Genomic DNA, 23067 nt, shown 5'->3' with positions numbered 1-23067 from the left:
TAAATGACTACTACTACTACTACTTCCCCCAAACCTTATATATTGTCTTTCCCCCACTGCTGCTTGAGAGGAGTCTCTCAGAGCTATCTGAGATGTTGCCTTCTGGGCTGCAGTCCTCATTTTGCCCCAAATAAAACTTAACTCACAACTCTCAAGTTGTAAATCTTTTTTTAGTCTACACCTGCCACTGTAAAATTACCCTAGGCTCCACAGAGGTGATGAGATTTGGGGCCTGGGGCCCTGGGCACCTCCAGTATTTCAGTGCTGAGCCTGAGGTGTCTGGGCAGAGCTGGGTCAGAGAACTCCTGCTCAGGACCAGGAGGGGATGTCTGGTTTGCTAGAGGGGCCCAATGTCCTTTTTTGCCACAGATGGGACATGGACCTGGAGGGGGCCTTGGCTTTAGGCATGAGTGAACCCAGTGGCCTTCTTTGCCGCATTTGAAGCAGGGCCCAGGTGGCTTCCTTTCTTTGTTGGTTGATGGAGGCTTGGAGCCATGTAGAGCAGTGGCTAAAAGGTGGCATTTGGCCTGATCTTGTTGGCCCTTCTCTAGATTTGCCTGTCCTTCCTGGTTATAGAAAATCTTAAAGGCTAAATTTAAAAGGTCTCATTGAGGGGTTTGAGGACCTTCTGCCTTTTATAGTTTCTTTCAGATATCTGGGGACGACTGGCAGATAAAATGGTTATTGAGGACAATGGTGCCCTCTGCTGAAGTGGGGTCTAATGTTGTGTATTTTTGTAACGCTTCTGTTAACCTGGCTAGAAATTGTGCTGGGTTTTCATCTAGCCCTTGAGTTATTTCTGAGAGCTTATCAAAGTTGACAGCTTTATGCCTTGCCATTGCCCATATGGGCTTAATGTCGTCTGTCCTGTGTATCTCATCAGTATGTGCCTGAGACCCTTGCCATACTCGTTCCTTCTCTTCTGGGAGAAGAGTGAAGGAAAGGATGATATAAATATCATGCCAGGTTCAGTTGTAAGACTGGGTAAGATGCTTGAATTCTTTTAGATAATTATCAAGCTCTGAGGAGAAGGAGTCAAAACGCTTTTCAATCTGAGATAGATCAGAGAGGAAGAATGGGGCACGAACCCGAACAATGTCTTCTGTCCCAGCTACTTCCCCTATAGGGAGGAGTGGAGCAGAGAAAGGAGCTGACTCCTGTGGTGAAGTTTCCTGTTTTAAAGGTGTTCGGGACAGGGTACTAGGGAGGGGATCTAAGGAGGTGGGGTAAAGCCTTGGGACCCTCTGTGTAGAGGGTGGGGCTGAGGTCTTAGAGCTTATTTCAGGCACAGGCTGGGGAGGGGGATTGGGAGCTGCAGCCTGAGAAGGAGGGAGGGAGTAGGGGGCATAAGGTGGAGATGGTGAAACTGGATCTGGAGCTGCTGCAAGGGGATCAGGAGCTATAGAGGGTGGGCTGTGGTCAGAAGGGTCGAAGGAAGAAGAAGAAAAGTCTGAACAGGGATCAAGAGACATTGTGTTTGGAGCACCAGAATGGATTCACAGAGAGAGGGGTGAGAGCGAAAAGCAAAGAAAGCCTGAACATAAGAGATTTCTAACCACTTGCCATTGTGGTGGCAGAAGTTATCGAGGTCCAGTATAGTATCATAATCAAGAGTTCCATTTTCTTGCCATTGGGACATGTTATCAAGTCTGTATTGCAGCCAGACAGTGTTAGAATGGTAAATAAGTCTTTTTGGTCTTATCTCCCCCTTGGAAGCCCAAGGCTGTTAGGTTATGGAGAAGGCATCCTAAAGGAGTAGGTTTTGAGGGCTGGGGTTGAGATTTTCCCATTGCCACTGAATAGGGAGGTTAGACAAGGGCGAGAGAAAGCGAGGAGAAAGTTCCGAGAGAAAAGGCTTCCCTGTTCTCTGGACTTTCTCAGAGAGTAGTAACAGTCTGCTTTGAAATGGGCGTCCCCTATTTCAAAGTCAGATGGGATGCAAGGGCCATGGAAATCCTCCCACCCAGTGAGAGAGAGAGGATCCGAGAGAATGGGATTTCACTCACCTTTGTAACCTATGGATGAAAAGTGGGCCGGTGTGTGGATGTCAGTCCAGCAAGGCAAGTGGAGAGTCCCGGACGGAGATCGTCTCAGTTTCTCGGCAAGGTCCAAGGGAGGAGACCACCGGACGTGGGCTCGTAAGAGGAGCCCACCCAGTTGCCATGATTCTTTCTTCCAGGGTTTTGGCACCAAAATGTAAGGCGAGTGCAGAGAAAAAGAGAGCAAGCCAGGCAGTCAGACAAGAAAAGGAAATTTATCAGAGGGAAAAAAGAGGGTGAGTGGCTCTTAAGGAGAACCAGGCTTCTCCCTTTCTGATGGAGTCCTTCTTATACCCCACCAGTGGAAAATTCTCTGAAGGGATTATCACGTAGCCAGAGGTCTGGAATCTTGTGGTCTCACAGCTTTGAGAAGATAGGCACCAGTGAGATTACAGGGTGCCATTTGGGCAATTTGGTCAGTTTCACAAATCACTGTGATTTATTCTTTGTGAGATCATCATAACGAGCCATCTTATCAATGAGATCCCATGTGGGCCTTAGCACGTAATATGCTTGTGCCAAAGTACTCACGCTGAAAATCAGCTCACAGGCAGCAGCTTGAAAAGTACATGGGTAATATGGGAAAAAGAATCATGGACTGATTTTAGGACAAGTGCCAAAGGGGCAAGGATTTGTTGGAACTTTCTCTAGAGATGAAAAATCACTGACTTTTTAAAAAATCCTCCCTGTACACAGCTGGCCCAGTGCTAGCAGGAGATATTTCTGACATTCCCCACTTACCTTGCTGGCACTGCTTGCCCTGCCAGTCTCTCTGTTCCCGGTGAAACACACATATCCAACCCAGCCATGCCCACAACGCTCCTCCAAAATGGCTTCCCCCCCCCGAGGGCTTGGATTCCCCCACAATAGACTCCATCCCTACCACAAACAGTGGGTGGACTCAGCCATGACTTGCATTCCCTCAAGGTGGTTCCCACTCCAGGTCAGCTCCAGCCAGAAACACATCTGCAACTGTTGAGGTGGGGCTCAAGGTCAGCTGCACTGGTGGTCAACCAGACCCAAAAGCATGCCCACAGCAACGATGGTACATCCAACAGTACACCACATTCAGCCTACACAGGAGACACGCTGTATTTCCTGTCTCTGGTGACCTGGGACAACTGTTCTTCTGAGCCACAAAGGAGACACTGTACATAAGTCCACTAATTTATCAGAGTGACATACTTCATCTACCTAATATTAATGTATAGAAAGAGAAAGATAGGCAAACTAAGGAGACAAAAAAAAAAATCCCAGAGAATATAGTGGACTTTGTAAAATCAAAGATATCTACTCTGGTAAAGACCTTATTACAAGAGCAAAAGACAGGTCATACACCTTGAGAAAAATAATTGCAAACACATAGCTTACCAAGGATTTGTCTCCAAACAGACAAAGAACACTAACAAAACAAGCCTGTTAAAATTAGGGAAAGGTCTGAAGAGACACCAGACCAAAGAAGACACACAGAGTATTCCGGATGATGTCCAGCACTGAGGGCCTGAAGAAACAACAGTCTAGTTGCACTCCCTCAGTCCTGTGTGACCCTGGATGAGACCTGTGTTTCCCCATGGCTCTGGGAGATGGACAGGGAGGAAAGGGAAGAGAAATCATTTGCATTTCTAATACTCACAGCAAAGTCTTCCAATGAGAAGGGAATTATCACCCCCACTGACAATGCCTTTCAGTGAAGTGAAATACCCACGAGTCCATCTAATTCAGAAGGGAAGGAAGGTCCTGTTCTAGAAAACTGCAAGAGATGGAAGAAAGAAGATGAAATCCACACAAACCAGTGGAAAGATAGGTTGTGCTCATGGATTGAAAGAATTCCTATAGATAAAATGAAGTCACACCCCCACAGGTAATACATAGGTTCGATGCTATGCCTCCCAAAATACCAATGGATTGTCGCAGTGAACAAAGAACTCCTAAAGGTGTATGAAAAGAGAAAAGAGCCTAAATATTCAATACAATCCGACGAAAAAGCCCCAAGATGGCCGTACAAGGTTGTGTGAAAGGAAATTAGACTACAAAAGTAGGATCCTGAGGACACTATTGGAGAAGGCAATGGCAACCCACTCCAATATTCTTGCCTGGGAAATACCCTTGACGGAGGAATCTGGTAGGCTGCAGGCCATGGGGTAGCAAAGAGTCAGACACGACTGAAGTGACTTAGCAGCAGCAGCACGACAGTAGCCTACTGGTAATATACAACAACACACAGATCCAGATCAATGCGATAAAGTTGAGAGTCCAGAAACAAACCCCAGCATCCATGGTCAACTCATCTCTGACACACAGGGGAGAATATCCAAATGGGAACAAGAAAGCCTCTTCAATAAATGTCCATGGGAAAACCAGACAGCTACTTCTGAAGAATTCTATCGGTTTTTATCTCAGACCACCTCAATATCGGTGAAAAACGTCAACCTAAAGACTGATGTTATGAGATAGCTACAAATAGGCATAGGTCTAAGGCTCCTTAACATCAGAGTCACCTTCACATTTGGTGGGTGGAAGCAGAAATAGCTCTCTTCAAGGAAAGGAAACAGGAAAAAGAAGTACACCAATGGGTTTCCAACAAAGTGAACATATTTGCAACAGAAAAGCTAAGCATTCACAAATCCTAAAGATAGTAAACTGAACATGAGAGACTTCTTACAAGTGGTGTATCTGAGAAGGGGTTCCTACGTAATGAGACTAAGAACACACAGCACTCAGTCTCCAAGAAACACCACAACCACCCTTGACATTTTCACCAATACCAACTCCAAACTAAAGCCTTTATCTCACACTAACCTATCCCTAAAAAATCACCCTAATTTAATAATATACATGTGCATTCATAGGCATCCATCCATCCACACACGAGAGAGAAAGAGGAAGACATAGACTGAATTTAGAAAGGAAAAAGAGAGACATCCAGAGAGAGACACGGAAGAAAAGGGAGGAAAGGAGTAGATTGTCCAGACTTTTCATCAATCTGTCTTGAAGGTAGAAGCAATGACAGTGCCCATCCACCCCAGAAGGGGGAAAATGACCCAAGGCTATGAGAGTAAAAGACAAGAACGCAGGGATCCATTAACAGCTCAGCCAACCACAGAAGCCGAGCTGGGACACTTGAACAGAATCTCAATGGAAACAGGACCAGAAAGTTGGCTACTATTTTCTGAAACAGAAGGAGACATTCGAGTCTTCTATTCGGTCCTCCAACTTCGATGCGCGGTCTCAAAACAGAAGGGGGAGTGGCTTTTCCTGGGTACCACAGCCCATCCAGGCCTCGTTCTGCCCCATTCTGTGCTATGTCAGCCCTGGATGGAATCTTTCTTTCTGAAGTCTCAGCACAGAAGCTCCATGGGATATTGGCCCCAGGTGGAAAGGCATGGAGGTAATCCTAGGGCAAAAGACCTAAGAGGCAGATGGGAGAATGACACCCACTCTGCAGAGGGAGAGACTGGGGAAACCCTGAGGGGCATATGCTTGTCCAGGGCCACACCACTTATGAGAAGAAGGAGCCTGGTCTGAGAGCAGCAGGGCCCTCGGAGCTCAGGCCCTGGCTGCACCCAGGCCTCCCCAGGGCTGTGGGCTGGGCTATGTGGGTGTCTCTGTGCGTGCACATGGCCTAAGGGGGGTGGTTGAGCAGTCAGAAACCCAGAGATTACCTTGGGAAGTTTTGGGGAAGGGACCTCAGCACGAACCCCAGGAGATGATGTCACCTGCCGGCAACAGAACCCAACAGAACCCGCAACCCGGGTATCCAGGCCTCCAGAGCGGAGAGGAGCCCCCAGCCAGATCACTTGCTGCCAGGATGTTCTGCTGTTTGCCCATGCCCAGAGGCCGGGGCCTCAGGAGAGCTCACAGGCAGTGTGCGTGGGCACCCTGTCGACGTTGGCTCAGGACACCCCCGAGAGGCCTCTGGCCGTTTGCCCGGAGAAACAGAAAGGTAACACGGGGAGCCCCAGGCCGGGCCAGGCCACCTCGCCCATGCCACCCGGAAACACCGGGTCCTTTGCCTGTGTGTGTGGATGCGGGTTTCTCGGGGTGTGTCTCCCTCAAGGAAGCCCAGGCGGATGTGGGGTCAGAAGCCTGCGGACAAGTTGTGTCCACACCCCAGGGGAGAGCAGGCTGGGCCCGATGGGGAGTGTGCGGGCAGCGGCGGCCGCCCAGGCTGACCTCACACCCACAGGTGGGTCTCTTTCCTCCCGGGTGGGGATCTGAGCAGACACACGTCTCTGACCCTTCTGGGAAGAGAAGTTCGAGCAGGCAGAAGCAGCGGTTCCACTGGCCAGGCCCAGCTTGGAAAACTCCCAGCATGGCTGGCTGACGGTCACTGTCGTTGCAGAGCTTCCCACGTGATGAGGCCGAGGACGGGGACACCCCATCCACCTCCCGGAGGGAGGGGTCGGAGCACCACCCCCCCGCCCGTGAGGCCCAGTGCAGGCTCCAGGTGAGCGTGCCCACGGAGGCATCAGCCCCACCGGGGGAGAAGAGGAGGCGGGGAAGGCCTGCTGCAGAGACACCGCCCAGGATACACCCGCCGGCCCAGTCTGAGGCTGCCACGGAGCTCAGCACACCCGGCTCCGACCCAGAGGCCCGAGAACCCCGGCCTCTGAGGCAGCAGGAGGACCTGGAGCCCAGCACGCCAGAGCACAGTGGTGAGGACGCTGGGGCTGCTGCACGGGAGTGTGTGGGGACGGGGTGCTGAGCTACACAGGGACGAGTCCCCGAAAGCTGCTGCTGGGCCTGCAGCAAGCGCTGGCCTCACACCCCCCGCCCCCCATCTCGCACACGTCAGTCCCAAAAGACATCCGACGCTGGGTATTCTTTGGGAATCTCTTGGAAGCTTTCTGTCCCGGGATACGCACATGCCAAGGCTGGCCTGTGGGCAAACTTTGCTTCTCCCCCAGCTCTAGCACTGACCTCCAACTGGAACCAGGCTCCACTTCCCAGACCTGTCCCTACAGAGGTGGTGGCTCCAGGTGCAGGACCCAGGGATCCACCGAGGGCAGATGGAGAACCGAGACTTGCCCTCGCAGAGACACCAGGCCAGCTGGGTACTGGCCAGCACACCGGGCAGATCGGATCTCCGTGCCTGCAGGACCCCCAGCCCCAGGCACTGATGTCCCACCCCCTCAGCCAGAACCTCCACCTCCACGTGCACCTGTACCTGCTCGGGCTCTGGCAGGAGAACCCGAGGCAGAGGAGGAGTCACCACCTCGGCAGGGAGAGCCTGCCCTGGCTCCCGCGCAACACCCAGACCCCCACGATGACTCACCCACCCCTGCAGGGAGAACGAGCCCCCGCTCTGGACAGACACCCAGAGCCCTTGCCGGAAACACCACGTCCAGGGGAGCGGTCGGCTCTGCAGCCTCCATCCCTGTCTGCTCACCGTGGACGCCGGCAACTCGGTCTGCCCCCAGGGGACATGGAGTTCCTTTCCCCTGAACTGCTTTGCATTTGGTTTGTTTCCACCTTTCTGGTGATGTTTTCTTTTTTGTATGGTTTCCTGTATTTTTGTTGGTTAAGTTGGGATTCGTAAACTTTTTCATCATTGTTGCAATTTGGGAACACTGTTGTGTAACTCTGGTGATCCTGTGTTACCATCACCACTTGGTAGTTTCAGACCCGTTTGATCTTTATGCCCCACCCCCCAACAAAGCCTGGATTCAAGGCAAGCACGCCCTGTTCATCCCTTCCCCCGATCCTGAACACAATTTCATCTTTTCTTTGTGCATTCCTTCCTATATTCTTGGTGTCCCCAATCAATGACTCTCCGTGAAATGACTGAAGCAGTGTTTTTCGGACTCTCCACCTACTGTAAGACTCCATTGGAGAGTTCTCATTTTTATGTCATTTGAACTAGCCTTTGATATCTGAAAGGACGGTGTACGTCCTTTCAAGATACCATGTGCCAAACGAAGCCCTTTTGGCCACTGCCATCATTATCTCCAGGCAGGCATTGCTGTTTGAAGGGTGACATCTCAGCCAGAAGGCAGAGGCTGAGCTCGTCTTGTTGCACCAGCTCCCAAAAGAAGCCAAGAAAGGGAGCTGGAACAACAAACCACCCCAACGCCCAGGAAAGCGTTCTTCATGACAGAAGGCTAGAAAATGACCCAACATCCTTGTGGCCCAGAACCCCTCTAGAAAATCACTGTTCCATAAAAAAGAGAAACACATGGGAAGTTCCAAGGAGAGGCAATGCCCATGGCCAGTGTACTTTAGAGACGGCCTGAGCGCTCCGGGGAAGACACGCACCGACGGAACCCCTTGGGAAACAGCAGGGATTCTCCTCACCGTCGTAAGGGTTTCCTCTGGGGACAACCTGCCCTGGGCACCACATGAGGGAGCAGACCGGCTTCTCTTCCTCTGCCCCCACACCATTCACTCATGAAGGCAGCTCAGGTGTTCTCATGCCCTGCCTGCCTGCCTGCCTGGCTCATCCGTGAGCTGTGACCACCTCCAGGGCAGGACTCCACCTTCTCCTCTCTGTGTACCGTGCATCTGCACACAGTGGGCTTTCAGAACCTTAGACTTGAGCCATTCCCACTCAAGCCAGAACCCTCCCCAGGAAGGAAAACAGCTGTGGAGTCATTTTGGCCCCAGCACTGGTTCCGAAACCCTGGCGGCTCCTACAGCCTCTACGGCGTGAAGAGGGAGGTCCCTTCTGACAGAGCTTTCCGGCTCTCAGATCTAAGCTGTTGTTTCACTGTCAGCCGTGTCTCTTCCGTTGCAGCCAGGTGGGCCACGCTGCTCCAAAGGAGCTCACAAGCTGAGTTTCAAGGGAGGACAGGGATGGCTACAACGTGCTGCAAACTGAGTGAGGGTCCCCACAATCCTCAGCAAAGGTCTGTGGTGTGCAAGTGGGGAGTAGAGGGCCCCCAAGTTCCAAAGGAAGGGAGGTACTCGGGAGCTAAAGCCCTTGGCTGCTGTGGTAGCAGCTGCAGATGGCAGCTCGTCCACAGTGCACTTCGAATGAGGTCATATGAGCGGGACTCTGGAAATGGCTCCGAAATCGGGAGAAAGGGGTCAGGGTATGTGGGAAGCCGGCGGGGGTGGGGGGTGGATGAAGGAAGGTGTCCCTCCTCTCTCCAGTGCAATTTGGTTTGGTGAGTCTCAAAGCTACCAGATGGCACTTCCCAAGTCAGGCCCCCACAGGAATCAGGGTGGGCTGCGTGCCTCGGCCCCTGCCACAGGGACAAGCCACACCAGTGGCCTCCCTGAGCTCCAATGGCCGGATCTGGGGGTTCTGTCTGGGTGCACACCTCCTTGCTGTGGCCAAGTTCCCCCCTTCTCTGAGCACCAGCTTCATCCTCTCGAATGAGGACATCGAATGCTACCTTGGCACGTTACTCTCTTCATCCTGTGAAGACTCATTAGGCTTATCCTACAATTACTAGCTGGCCCGAAGAGATATCTCCTGAATCCAGATTAAGCTGGAGTCTCCCAGGCTCATCTGGCATGTCTTCCCTGAAGTCTGCCAAAACCCACACCCTTGCATTTCCAGGGACTCCCCTTAGCCAGCTGGGCAGAAAACCCAGCATGCTTCAAACAAGCTGACAGACAAGCGGGAGAGGACTCACGGGCAGAAGGTTTCCCTCAGGTCTCGGGTGGAGCTCTGGGACCACAGCAGCAACGGGCCATCCCAGCCCCTGGGCTCAGCAGCGCCCTCATTCTCAGGCCGGCGGCTCTGCCCTGAGGGGAGCGGGAAGGTCACCAACTGCCGCAGGCGGACCTCACGCCCCTCCCACTGCTGGAGCCTGACCTCCCCCGGCCCCACCCCTTCCCCTACCCCAGCAGGACGACAGCTCGTCTTCCCCTGGCTTCCAACGTCAGGCCCGGCCCTGGGCCCCGATTGGGCACTGCCCCAGCCCGGAGCCAATCACAGTGGCCAGGGAGGTGGAACGCACCGATTGGCCAGGGCCAGGTCATGTGACCATACTCCCCAGGAAACTCAAATATTACCAAGGTTCCCTAAGAAACCAATGAACAAAATTATCCAGTAAAGGCAAACCGTACTTTTTAATGAGGCCAATGTCACAGAAAAAAAAAAAAAAAAAAAAGCTTCACCATGAACTGCTCAAGGAAGCTAGTAAATAAACTTTCAGAAAAGTTTAGTAGTTTTTTTTTTTTTTTTAATAGGGTGACGGAGAGCTATACCTTTCCCGTCTATGTGAATTTAGGTTTAAACTAGATTTCCCTTGGCTGTTATATAAGACAAAAAAACCCACATCACCCCCTTTCACTCACCCCCACCCCCCAAAAGTGTTTTAATGTATTGAATTTTTCTGTCCTCAGTTGTGTCTGATTCACGGCAACCCACGAACTCTACACAGCCAGGCTCTTCCGTCCATGGAATTCAGGGCAATTTTTTCTGTCCCTGTCAATGCCCACCCTGGGTGATCCAAAGGCAAGGGCTCATAGGCCCCTGAGAGACTAACTCCTTTCAGCTGAGCACAGAGCTGGCTCCTCACTGGGATGCCTGTGGCCTGGGGCTCCCAGAGGGGAGAGCAGCACTCGCCCCACCGTGTGGTCACTGCTGGAAGTGCAGGCTGCTCCTCACTCCCCCTTGACAGTGTCCCTGACGGCAGAACAGTGTGAATCGAATCAAGGTGGTAATGCAAACTCCAATGCAACCAAACTTCCCACAAGGTCTCCAAAACCACTCAGGAACAGGGAATTGGAAACTGCAGGGGATGACATGAATGGAGATGGAGACTTGACACCTTACACCGAGTTCACTTCCACTTATCCCTAGACAAACTTTCCGTGAAAACTTGTCACCAATCTAGAAGAACAATGAGCAGAAACCGGACACGTGCTTTGAGTCTTCACACACAAAACTAAAAGGCAGTCCACAAAAAAACCCAGAGAATACAGTGGACTTGGCAAAATCAAAGATATCTACTGTGGGAAAGACCTCATGACAAAAGCAAAAGACAGGTCATACATTGCCAGACGAATGAGTGGAAACACAAAGCTTATCAAGGATGTGTCTCCAAACAGACAAAGAACACCAACACAACAAGCCTGTGAAAACTAGGGAAAGGTCTGAAGGGACACCAGACTGAGGAAGACACACACAGAGGATCCCGGATGATGTCCAGCACTGAGGGCCTGAAGAAACAACAGTCTAGTTGCACCCCCTCAGGCCTGTGTGACCGTGGATGAGGCCTCTGTTTCCCGTTGGCTCTGAGAGATGGACAGGGAGGAAGGGGAAGAGAAGTCACTTGCATTTCTAATACTCACAGCAAAGTCTTCCAATGAGAAGGGAATTATCACCCCCACTGACAATGCCATGCACTGAAGTGATATCCACGAGTCCATCTAACCCAGAAGGGAAGGATGCACCTGTTCTCACAAAACGGCGAGAGATGGAAGAAGGAAGATCAAGCCCACACCAATCACTGGAGAGAGAAGCTGTGCTCAGGGCTTGAAAAATTCCTATTGGTAAAATGATGTCACAGCCCCACAAGGCAATCCACAGCTTCGATGCTATTCCTCTCAAAATGCCAAAGCATTTTCGCACCGAACAAAGAATTGCAAAAGGGGTTACGGAAACAGAAAAGAGCCTAAATTGTCAATACAATCCGACGAAAAGGCCCCGATACGGACATCCAAGGTTGTGTGAAAGGAAATTAGACGACCAAACTAGGATCCTCAGGAGAGTATCGGAGAAGGCAATGGCGACCCACTCCAGTACTCTTGCCTGGAAAATGCCCTGGACGGAGGAGCCTGGTAGGCTGCAGGCCATGGGGTCGCGCAGAGTCTGACACGACTGAAGTGACTTAGCAGCAGCAGCAGCAGCGGCAGGACAGTATGCTATTGGGAATACAGCAACACACACAGATCCAGATCGATGGAATAAAGTTGAGGGTCCAGAAACAAACCCCAGCATCCATCGTCAACTCATCTCTGACACAGAAGGGGAGATTATCCAAATGGGAACAAGAAAGCCTCTTCAATCAATGTCCATGGGAAACCCAGACAGCTACATCTGAAGAACGCTATTGGTTTGGATCTCAGACCACCTCAATATTGGGGAAAAACCTCACCCTAAAGACTGATGTCATGAGATAGCTAGAAAGAAGCGTAGGTCAAAGGCTCCTTAACATCAGAGTCTCCTTGCCATTTGCTGGGCGGAGGTAGAAATGGGTCTCTTCAATTAAGGGAAAGAGGTACACGAAGTACACCAATGGGTTTCCATCCAATGGAACCTCTTCACAACAGAGAAGCTAAGCATTCACAAATGCAAAAGATAGGAAACGGAACACGAGAGACTCCTTCCAAGTGGTGTATCTGAGAAGGGGTTCATATGGAAAGAGACGAAGAATGCACAGCACTCAGATTCCAAGAAACACCACCACCACCCTTGACCCTTCCCCTATGACCAACTCCGACCTGAAGCCTTTCTCTCCCTCTAACCTATCCCTAAAACATAACCCTCATCTAATCATATACATGTGGAATTCCTAGCATCCATCCATTCACACACGAGAGAGAAAGAGGAAGACACAGAGGGAATTGAGAAAGGAAAAGAGAGGGACACAGCCAGAGAGAGACACGGAACCAAAGAGAGGAAAGGAGTCGATGGTCCACACTTTTCCTCAATCTGTCTCGAAGGTAGAAGCAATGACAGCGCCCATCCACCCCAGAAGGGGGAAAAGGACGGAAGGTTTGCAGAGGAAAAGACAAGAACGCAGGGAGCCATTAGAAGCTCAGCCACCCGCAGAAGCCGAGCTGGGACACTTGAACAGAATCTCAATGGAAACAGGACCAGAAAGTTGGCTACTCTTTTCTACAAGAGAGGGAGACCTTCGAGTCTTCCTTTCTGTCCTCCAGCTTGGATGCGGGGTCTCAAAACAGTCAGGAGGGGGAGTGCCTTTTCCTGGGTACCACGGCACATCCAGGCCTCGTTCTGCCCCATTCTGTGCTATGTCAGCCCTGGATGGAATCTTTCTTTCTGAAGTCTCAGCGCACGAGCTCCACGTGATATCGGCCCCAGGTGGAAAGGCATGGAGCTGCTCGTAGGCCGACAGACCTAGGAAGCAGATGGGAGAATGACCCCCACTCTGCAGATGGAGAGACTGGGGAAACCCTGAGGGGCATATGCTTGTCCAGGGCCACACCACTTATGAGAAGAAGGAGCCTGGTCTGAGAGCAGCAGGGCCCTCGGAGCTCAGGCCCTGGCTGCACCCAGGCCTCCCCAGGGCTGTGGGCTGGGCTGTGTGGGCGTCTCTGTGCCTGCACATGGCCTAAGGGGGGTGGTCGAGCAGTCAGAAACCCAGAGATTCCCTTGGGAAGTTTTGGGGAAGGGACCTCAGCACGAACCCCAGGCGATGATGTCACCTGCCGGCAACAGAACCCAACAGAACCCGCAACCCGGGTATCCAGGCCTCCAGAGCGGAGAGGAGCCCCCAGCCAGATCACTTGCTGCCAGGATGTTCTGCTGTTTGCCCATGCCCAGAGGCCGGGGCCTCAGGAGAGCTCACAGGCAGTGTGCGTGGGCACCCTGTCGACGTTGGCTCAGGACACCCCCGAGAGGCCTCTGGCCGTTTGCCCGGAGAAACAGAAAGGTAACACGGGGAGCCCCAGGCCGGGCCAGGCCACCTCGCCCATGCCACCCGGAAACACCGGGTCCTTTGCCTGTGTGTGTGGATGCGGGTTTCTCGGGGTGTGTCTCCCTCAAGGAAGCCCAGGCGGATGTGGGGTCAGAAGCCTGCGGACAAGTTGTGTCCACACCCCAGGGGAGAGCAGGCTGGGCCCGATGGGGAGTGTGCGGGCAGCGGCGGCCGCCCAGGCTGACCTCACACCCACAGGTGGGTCTCTTTCCTCCCGGGTGGGGATCTGAGCAGACACACGTCTCTGACCCTTCTGGGAAGAGAAGTTCGAGCAGGCAGAAGCAGCGGTTCCACTGGCCAGGCCCAGCTTGGAAAACTCCCAGCATGGCTGGCTGACGGTCACTGTCGTTGCAGAGCTTCCCACGTGATGAGGCCGAGGACGGGGACACCCCATCCACCTCCCGGAGGGAGGGGTCGGAGCACCACCCCCCCGCCCGTGAGGCCCAGTGCAGGCTCCAGGTGAGCGTGCCCACGGAGGCATCAGCCCCACCGGGGGAGAAGAGGAGGCGGGGAAGGCCTGCTGCAGAGACACCGCCTAGGATACACCCGCCGGCCCAGTCTGAGGCTGCCACGGAGCTCAGCACACCCGGCTCCGACCCAGAGTCCCGAGAACCCCGGCCTCTGAGGCAGCAGGAGGACCTGGAGCCCAGCACGCCAGAGCACAGAGGTGAGGACGCTGGGGCTGCTGCACGGGAGTGTGTGGGGACGGGGTGCTGAGCTACACAGGGACGAGTCCCCGAAAGCTGCTGCTGGGCCTACAGCAAGCACTGGCCTCACACCCCCCGCCCCCCGTCTTGCACACTTCAGTCCCAAAAGACATCCGACGCTGGGTATTCTTTGGGAATCTCTTGGAAGCTTTCTGTCCCGGGATACGCACATGCCAAGGCTGGCCTGTGGGCAAACTTTGCTTCTCCCCCAGCTCTAGCACTGACCTCCAACTGGAACCAGGCTCCACTTCCCAGACCTGTCCCTACAGAGGTGGTGGCTCCAGGTGCAGGACCCAGGGATCCACCGAGGGCAGATGGAGAACCGAGACTTGCCCTCGCAGAGACACCAGGCCAGCTGGGTACTGGCCAGCACACCGGGCAGATCGGATCTCCGTGCCTGCAGGACCCCCAGCCCCAGGCACTGATGTCCCACCCCCTCAGCCAGAACCTCCACCTCCACTTGCACCTGTACCTGCTCGGGCTCTGGCAGGAGAACCCGAGGCAGAGGAGGAGTCACCGCCTCGGCAGGGAGAGCCTGCCCTGGCTCCCGCGCAACACCCAGACGCCCACGATGACTCACCCACCCCTGCAGGGAGAACGAGCCCCCGCTCTGGACAGACACCCAGAGCCCTTGCCGGAAACACCACGTCCAGGGGAGCGGTCGGCTCTGCAGCCTCCATCCCTGTCTGCTCACCGTGGACGCCGGCAACTCGGTCTGCCCCCAGGGGACATGGAGTTCCTTTCCCCTGAACTGCTTTGCATTTGGTTTGTTTCCACCTTTCTGGTGATGTTTTCTTTTTTGTATGGTTTCCTGTATTTTTGTTGGTTAAGTTGGGATTCGTAAACTTTCTCATCATTGTTGCAATTTGGGAACACTGTTGTGTAACTCTGGTGATACTGTGTTACCATCACCACTTGGTAGTTTCAGACCCGTTTGATCTTTATGCCCCACCCCCCAACAAAGCCTGGATTCAAGGCAAGCACGCCCTGTTCATCCCTTCCCCCGATCCTGAACACAATTTCATCTTTTCTTTGTGCATTCCTTCCTATATTCTTGGTGTCCCCAATCAATGACTCTCCGTGAAATGACTGAAGCAGTGTTTTTCGGACTCTCCACCTACTGTAAGACTCCATTGGAGAGTTCTCATTTTTATGTCATTTGAACTAGCCTTTGATATCTGAAAGGACGGTGTACGTCCTTTCAAGATACCATGTGCCAAACGAAGCCCTTTTGGCCACTGCCATCATTATCTCCAGGCAGGCATTGCTGTTTCAAGGGTGACATCTCAGCCAGAAGGCAGAGGCTGAGCTCCTCTTGTTGCACCAGCTCCCAAAAGAAGCCAAGAAAGGGAGCTGGAACAACAAACCACCCCAACGCCCAGGAAAGCGTTCTTCATGACAGAAGGCTAGAAAATGACCCAACATCCTTGTGGCCCAGAACCCCTCTAGAAAATCACTGTTCCATAAAAAAGAGAAACACATGGGAAGTTCCAAGGAGAGGCAATGCCCATGGCCAGTGTACTTTAGAGACGGCCTGAGCGCTCCGGGGAAGACACGCACCGACGGAACCCCTTGGGAAACAGCAGGGATTCTCCTCACCGTCGTAAGGGTTTCCTCTGGGGACAACCTGCCCTGGGCACCACATGAGGGAGCAGACCGGCTTCTCTTCCTCTGCCCCCACACCATTCACTCATGAAGGCAGCTCAGGTGTTCTCATGCCCTGCCTGCCTGCCTGCCTGGCTCATCCGTGAGCTGTGACCACCTCCAGGGCAGGACTCCACCTTCTCCTCTCTGTGTACCGTGCATCTGCACACAGTGGGCTTTCAGAACCTTAGACTTGAGCCATTCCCACTCAAGCCAGAACCCTCCCCAGGAAGGAAAACAGCTGTGGAGTCATTTTGGCCCCAGCACTGGTTCCGAAACCCTGGCGGCTCCTACAGCCTCTACGGCGTGAAGAGGGAGGTCCCTTTTGACAGAGCTTTCCGGCTCTCAGATCTAAGCTGTTGTTTCACTGTCAGCTGTGTCTCTTCCGTTGCAGCCAGGTGGGCCACGCTGCTCCAAAGGAGCTCACAAGCTGAGTTTCAAGGGAGGACAGGGATGGCTACAACGTGCTGCAAACTGAGTGAGGGTCCCCACAATCCTCAGCAAAGGTCTGTGGTGTGCAAGTGGGGAGTAGAGGGCCCCCAAGTTCCAAAGGAAGGGAGGTACTCGGGAGCTAAAGCCCTTGGCTGCTGTGGTAGCAGCTGCAGATGGCAGCTCGTCCACAGTGCACTTCGAATGAGGTCATATGAGCGGGACTCTGGAAATGGCTCCGAAATCGAGAGAAAGGGGTCAGGGTATGTGGGAAGCCGGCGGGGGTGGGGGGTGGATGAAGGAAGGTGTCCCTCCTCTCTCCAGTGCAATTTGGTTTGGTGAGTCTCAAAGCTACCAGATGGCACTTCCCAAGTCAGGCCCCCACAGGAATCAGGGTGGGCTGCGTGCCTCGGCCCCTGCCACAGGGACAAGCCACACCAGTGGCCTCCCTGAGCTCCAATGGCCGGATCTGGGGGTTCTGTCTGGGTGCACACCTCCTTGCTGTGGCCAAGTTCCCCCCTTCTCTGAGCACCAGCTTCATCCTCTCGAATGAGGACATCGAATGCTACCTTGGCACGTTACTCTCTTCATCCTGTGAAGACTCATTAGGCTTATCCTACAATTACTAGCTGGCCCGAAGAGATATCTCCTGAATCCAGATTAAGCTGGAGTCTCCCAGGCTCATCTGGCATGTCTTCCCTGAAGTCTGCCAAAACCCACACCATTGCATTTCCAGGGACTCCCCTTAGCCAGCTGGGCAGAAAACCCAGCATGCTTCAAACAAGCTGACAGACAAGCGGGAGAGGACTCACGGGCAGAAGGTTTCCCTCAGGTCTCGGGTGGAGCTCTGGGACCACAGCAGCAACGGGCCATCCCAGCCCCTGGGCTCAGCAGCGCCCTCATTCTCAGGCCGGCGGCTCTGCCCTGAGGGGAGCGGGAAGGTCACCAACTGCCGCAGGCGGACCTCACGCCCCTCCCACTGCTGGAGCCTGACCTCCCCCGGCCCCACCCCTTCCCCTACCCCAGCAGGACGACAGCTCGTCTTCCCCTGGCTTCCAACGTCAGGCCCGGCCCTGGGCCCCGATTGGGCACTGCCCCAGCCCGGAGCTAATCACAGTGGCCAGGGAGGTGGAACGCACCGATTGGCCAGGGCCAGGTCATGTGACCATACTCCCCAGGAAACTCAAATATTACCAAGGTTCCCTAAGAAACCAATGAACAAAATTATCCAGTAAAGGCAAACCGTACTTTTTAATGAGGCCAATGTCACAGAAAAAAAAAAAAAAAAGCTTCACCATGAACTGCTCAAGGAAGCTAGTAAATAAACTTTCAGAAAAGTTTAGTAGTTTTTTTTTTTTTTTTAATAGGGTGACGGAGAGCTATACCTTTCCCGTCTATGTGAATTTAGGTTTAAACTAGATTTCCCTTGGCTGTTATATAAGACAAAAAACCCCACATCACCCCCTTTCACTCACCCCCACCCCCCAAAAGTGTTTTAATGTATTGAATTTTTCTGTCCTCAGTTGTGTCTGATTCACGGCAACCCACGAACTCTACACAGCCAGGCTCTTCCGTCCATGGAATTCAGGGCAATTTTTTCTGTCCCAGTCAATGCCCACCCTGGGTGATCCAAAGGCAAGGGCTCAGAGGCCCCTGAGAGACTAACTCCTTTCAGCTGAGCACAGAGCTGGCTCCTCACTGGGATGCCTGTGGCCTGGGGCTCCCAGAGGGGAGAGCAGCACTCGCCCCACCGTGTGGTCACTGCTGGAAGTGCAGGCTGCTCCTCACTCCCCCTTGACAGTGTCCCTGACGGCAGAACAGTGTGAATCGAATCAAGGTGGTAATGCAAACTCCAATGCAACCAAACTCCCCACAAGGTCTCCAAAACCACTCAGGAACAGGTAATTGGAAACTGCAGGGGATGACATGAATGGAGATGGAGACTTGACACCTTACACCGAGTTCACTTCCACTTATCCCTAGACAAACTTTCCGTGAAAACTTGTCACCAATCTAGAAGAACAATGAGCAGAAACCGGACACGTGCTTTGAGTCTTCACACACAAAACTAAAAGGCAGTCCACAAAAAAACCCAGAGAATACAGTGGACTTGGCAAAATCAAAGATATCTACTGTGGGAAAGACCTCATGACAAAAGCAAAAGACAGGTCATACATCGCCAGACGAATGAGTGGAAACACAAAGCTTATCAAGGATGCGTCTCCAAACAGACAAAGAACACCAACACAACAAGCCTGTGAAAACTAGGGAAAGGTCTGAAGGGACACCAGACTGAGGAAGACACACACAGAGGATCCCGGATGATGTCCAGCACTGAGGGCCTGAAGAAACAACAGTCTAGTTGCACCCCCTCAGGCCTGTGTGACCGTGGATGAGGCCTCTGTTTCCCGGTGGCTCTGAGAGATGGACAGGGAGGAAGGGGAAGAGAAGTCACTTGCATTTCTAATACTCACAGCAAAGTCTTCCAATGAGAAGGGAATTATCACCCCCACTGACAATGCCATGCACTGAAGTGATATCCACGAGTCCATCTAACCCAGAAGGGAAGGATGCACCTGTTCTCACAAAACGGCGAGAGATGGAAGAAGGAAGATCAAGCCCACACCAATCACTGGAGAGAGAAGCTGTGCTCAGGGCTTGAAAAATTCTTATTGGTAAAATGATGTCACAGCCCCACAAGGCAATCCACAGCTTCGATGCTATTCCTCCCAAAATGCCAATGCATTTTCGCACCGAACAAAGAATTGCAAAAGGGGTTACGGAAACAGAAAAGAGCCTAAATTGTCAATACAATCCGACGAAAAGGCCCCGATACGGACATCCAAGGTTGTGTGAAAGGAAATTAGACGACCAAACTAGGATCCTCAGGAGAGTATCGGAGAAGGCAATGGCGACCCACTCCAGTACTCTTGCCTGGAAAATGCCCTGGACGGAGGAGCCTGGTAGGCTGCAGGCCATGGGGTCGCGCAGAGTCTGACACGACTGAAGTGACTTAGCAGCAGCAGCAGCAGCGGCAGGACAGTATGCTATTGGGAATACAACAACACACACAGATCCAGATCGATGGAATAAAGTTGAGGGTCCAGAAACAAACCCCAGCATCCATCGTCAACTCATCTCTGACACAGAAGGGGAGATTATCCAAATGGGAACAAGAAAGCCTCTTCAATCAATGTCCATGGGAAACCCAGACAGCTACATCTGAAGAACGCTATTGGTTTGGATCTCAGACCACCTCAATATTGGGGAAAAACCTCACCCTAAAGACTGATGTCATGAGATAGCTAGAAAGAAGCGTAGGTCAAAGGCTCCTTAACATCAGAGTCTCCTTGCCATTTGCTGGGCGGAGGTAGAAATGGGTCTCTTCAATTAAGGGAAAGAGGTACACGAAGTACACCAATGGGTTTCCATCCAATGGAACCTCTTCACAACAGAGAAGCTAAGCATTCACAAATGCAAAAGATAGGAAACGGAACACGAGAGACTCCTTCCAAGTGGTGTATCTGAGAAGGGGTTCATATGGAAAGAGACGAAGAATGCACAGCACTCAGATTCCAAGAAACACCACCACCACCACCCTTGACCCTTCCCCTATGACCAACTCCGACCTGAAGCCTTTCTCTCCCTCTAACCTATCCCTAAAACATAACCCTCATCTAATCATATACATGTGGAATTCCTAGCATCCATCCATTCACACACGAGAGAGAAAGAGGAAGACACAGAGGGAATTGAGAAAGGAAAAGAGAGGGACACAGCCAGAGAGAGACACGGAACCAAAGAGAGGAAAGGAGTCGATGGTCCACACTTTTCCTCAATCTGTCTCGAAGGTAGAAGCAATGACAGCGCCCATCCACCCCAGAAGGGGGAAAAGGACGGAAGGTTTGCAGAGGAAAAGACAAGAACGCAGGGAGCCATTAGAAGCTCAGCCACCCGCAGAAGCCGAGCTGGGACACTTGAACAGAATCTCAATGGAAACAGGACCAGAAAGTTGGCTACTCTTTTCTACAAGAGAGGGAGACCTTCGAGTCTTCCTTTCTGTCCTCCAGCTTGGATGCGGGGTCTCAAAACAGTCAGGAGGGGGAGTGCCTTTTCCTGGGTACCACGGCACATCCAGGCCTCGTTCTGCCCCATTCTGTGCTATGTCAGCCCTGGATGGAATCTTTCTTTCTGAAGTCTCAGCGCACGAGCTCCACGTGATATCGGCCCCAGGTGGAAAGGCATGGAGCTGCTCGTAGGCCGACAGACCTAGGAAGCAGATGGGAGAATGACCCCCACTCTGCAGATGGAGAGACTGGGGAAACCCTGAGGGGCATATGCTTGTCCAGGGCCACACCACTTATGAGAAGAAGGAGCCTGGTCTGAGAGCAGCAGGGCCCTCGGAGCTCAGGCCCTGGCTGCACCCAGGCCTCCCCAGGGCTGTGGGCTGGGCTGTGTGGGCGTCTCTGTGCCTGCACATGGCCTAAGGGGGGTGGTCGAGCAGTCAGAAACCCAGAGATTCCCTTGGGAAGTTTTGGGGAAGGGACCTCAGCACGAACCCCAGGCGATGATGTCACCTGCCGGCAACAGAACCCAACAGAACCCGCAACCCGGGTATCCAGGCCTCCAGAGCGGAGAGGAGCCCCCAGCCAGATCACTTGCTGCCAGGATGTTCTGCTGTTTGCCCATGCCCAGAGGCCGGGGCCTCAGGAGAGCTCACAGGCAGTGTGCGTGGGCACCCTGTCGACGTTGGCTCAGGACACCCCCGAGAGGCCTCTGGCCGTTTGCCCGGAGAAACAGAAAGGTAACACGGGGAGCCCCAGGCCGGGCCAGGCCACCTCGCCCATGCCACCCGGAAACACCGGGTCCTTTGCCTGTGTGTGTGGATGCGGGTTTCTCGGGGTGTGTCTCCCTCAAGGAAGCCCAGGCGGATGTGGGGTCAGAAGCCTGCGGACAAGTTGTGTCCACACCCCAGGGGAGAGCAGGCTGGGCCCGATGGGGAGTGTGCGGGCAGCGGCGGCCGCCCAGGCTGACCTCACACCCACAGGTGGGTCTCTTTCCTCCCGGGTGGGGATCTGAGCAGACACACGTCTCTGACCCTTCTGGGAAGAGAAGTTCGAGCAGGCAGAAGCAGCGGTTCCACTGGCCAGGCCCAGCTTGGAAAACTCCCAGCATGGCTGGCTGACGGTCACTGTCGTTGCAGAGCTTCCCACGTGATGAGGCCGAGGACGGGGACACCCCATCCACCTCCCGGAGGGAGGGGTCGGAGCACCACCCCCCCGCCCCTGAGGCCCAGTGCAGGCTCCAGGTGAGCGTGCCCACGGAGGCATCAGCCCCACCGGGGGAGAAGAGGAGGCGGGGAAGGCCTGCTGCAGAGACACCGCCTAGGATACACCCGCCGGCCCAGTCTGAGGCTGCCATGGAGCTCAGCACACCCGGCTCCGACCCAGAGTCCCGAGAACCCCGGCCTCTGAGGCAGCAGGAGGACCTGGAGCCCAGCACGCCAGAGCACAGAGGTGAGGACGCTGGGGCTGCTGCACGGGAGTGTGTGGGGACGGGGTGCTGAGCTACACAGGGACGAGTCCCCGAAAGCTGCTGCTGGGCCTGCAGCAAGCACTGGCCTCACACCCCCCGCCCCCCGTCTTGCACACTTCAGTCCCAAAAGACATCCGACGCTGGGTATTCTTTGGGAATCTCTTGGAAGCTTTCTGTCCCGGGATACGCACATGCCAAGGCTGGCCTGTCGGCAAACTTTGCTTCTCCCCCAGCTCTAGCACTGACCTCCAACTGAAACCAGGCTCCACTTCCCAGACCTGTCCCTACAGAGGTGGTGGCTCCAGGTGCAGGACCCAGGGATCCACCGAGGGCAGATGGAGAACCGAGACTTGCCCTCGCAGAGACACCAGGCCAGCTGGGTACTGGCCAGCACACTGGGCAGATCGGATCTCCGTGCCTGCAGGACCCCCAGCCCCAGGCACTGATGTCCCACCCCCTCAGCCAGAACCTCCACCTCCACGTGCACCTGTACCTGCTCGGGCTCTGGCAGGACAACCCGAGGCAGAGGAGGAGTCACCGCCTCGGCAGGGAGAGCCTGCCCTGGCTCCCGCGCAACACCCAGACGCCCACGATGACTCACCCACCCCTGCAGGGAGAACGAGCCCCCGCTCTGGACAGACACCCAGAGCCCTTGCCGGAAACACCACGTCCAGGGGAGCGGTCGGCTCTGCAGCCTCCATCCCTGTCTGCTCACCGTGGACGCCGGCAACTCGGTCTGCCCCCAGGGGACATGGAGTTCCTTTCCCCTGAACTGCTTTGCATTTGGTTTGTTTCCACCTTTCTGGTGATGTTTTCTTTTTTGTATGGTTTCCTGTATTTTTGTTGGTTAAGTTGGGATTCGTAAACTTTCTCATCATTGTTGCAATTTGGGAACACTGTTGTGTAACTCTGGTGATACTGTGTTACCATCACCACTTGGTAGTTTCAGACCCGTTTGATCTTTATGCCCCACCCCCCAACAAAGCCTGGATTCAAGGCAAGCACGCCCTGTTCATCCCTTCCCCCGATCCTGAACACAATTTCATCTTTTCTTTGTGCATTCCTTCCTATATTCTTGGTGTCCCCAATCAATGA

General features: G+C 53.6%; 1 protein-coding gene and 1 long non-coding RNA gene across 2 annotated transcripts in view; one reads left to right on the top strand and one right to left on the bottom strand.

Annotated features, from left to right (window-relative positions):
* The window catches only part of LOC145534143 (uncharacterized), a 167020-nt gene extending 144077 nt beyond the window's left edge, over positions 1 to 22943 (top strand). Inside the window, exon 3 of the mRNA XM_081561517.1 lies at positions 22206 to 22943. Coding sequence (XP_081417643.1) covers positions 22206 to 22228 — 23 coding nt within the window. The 3' untranslated portion in view covers positions 22229 to 22943. The remainder of the gene's footprint in view (positions 1 to 22205) is intronic.
* Positions 1 to 23067, bottom strand: part of LOC145534151 (uncharacterized) — a 270548-nt gene that overhangs the window by 207427 nt on the left and 40054 nt on the right. Inside the window, exons 7-8 of the long non-coding RNA XR_014074277.1 lie at positions 17250 to 17361; positions 9620 to 9731 (exon numbers count right to left, since the gene is read on the bottom strand). This is a non-coding gene — a long non-coding RNA (uncharacterized LOC145534151). The remainder of the gene's footprint in view (positions 1 to 9619; positions 9732 to 17249; positions 17362 to 23067) is intronic.

The sequence above is a fragment of the Giraffa tippelskirchi genome, chromosome 14, assembly GCF_054371585.1.
Source record: "Giraffa tippelskirchi isolate mGirTip1 chromosome 14, T2T-mGirTip1v1.2.pri, whole genome shotgun sequence".
NCBI lineage: Eukaryota > Metazoa > Chordata > Mammalia > Artiodactyla > Giraffidae > Giraffa > Giraffa tippelskirchi.
Note: the sequence above shows the minus strand (reverse complement) of the source record. Positions and strands in the feature narration are given on the sequence as shown.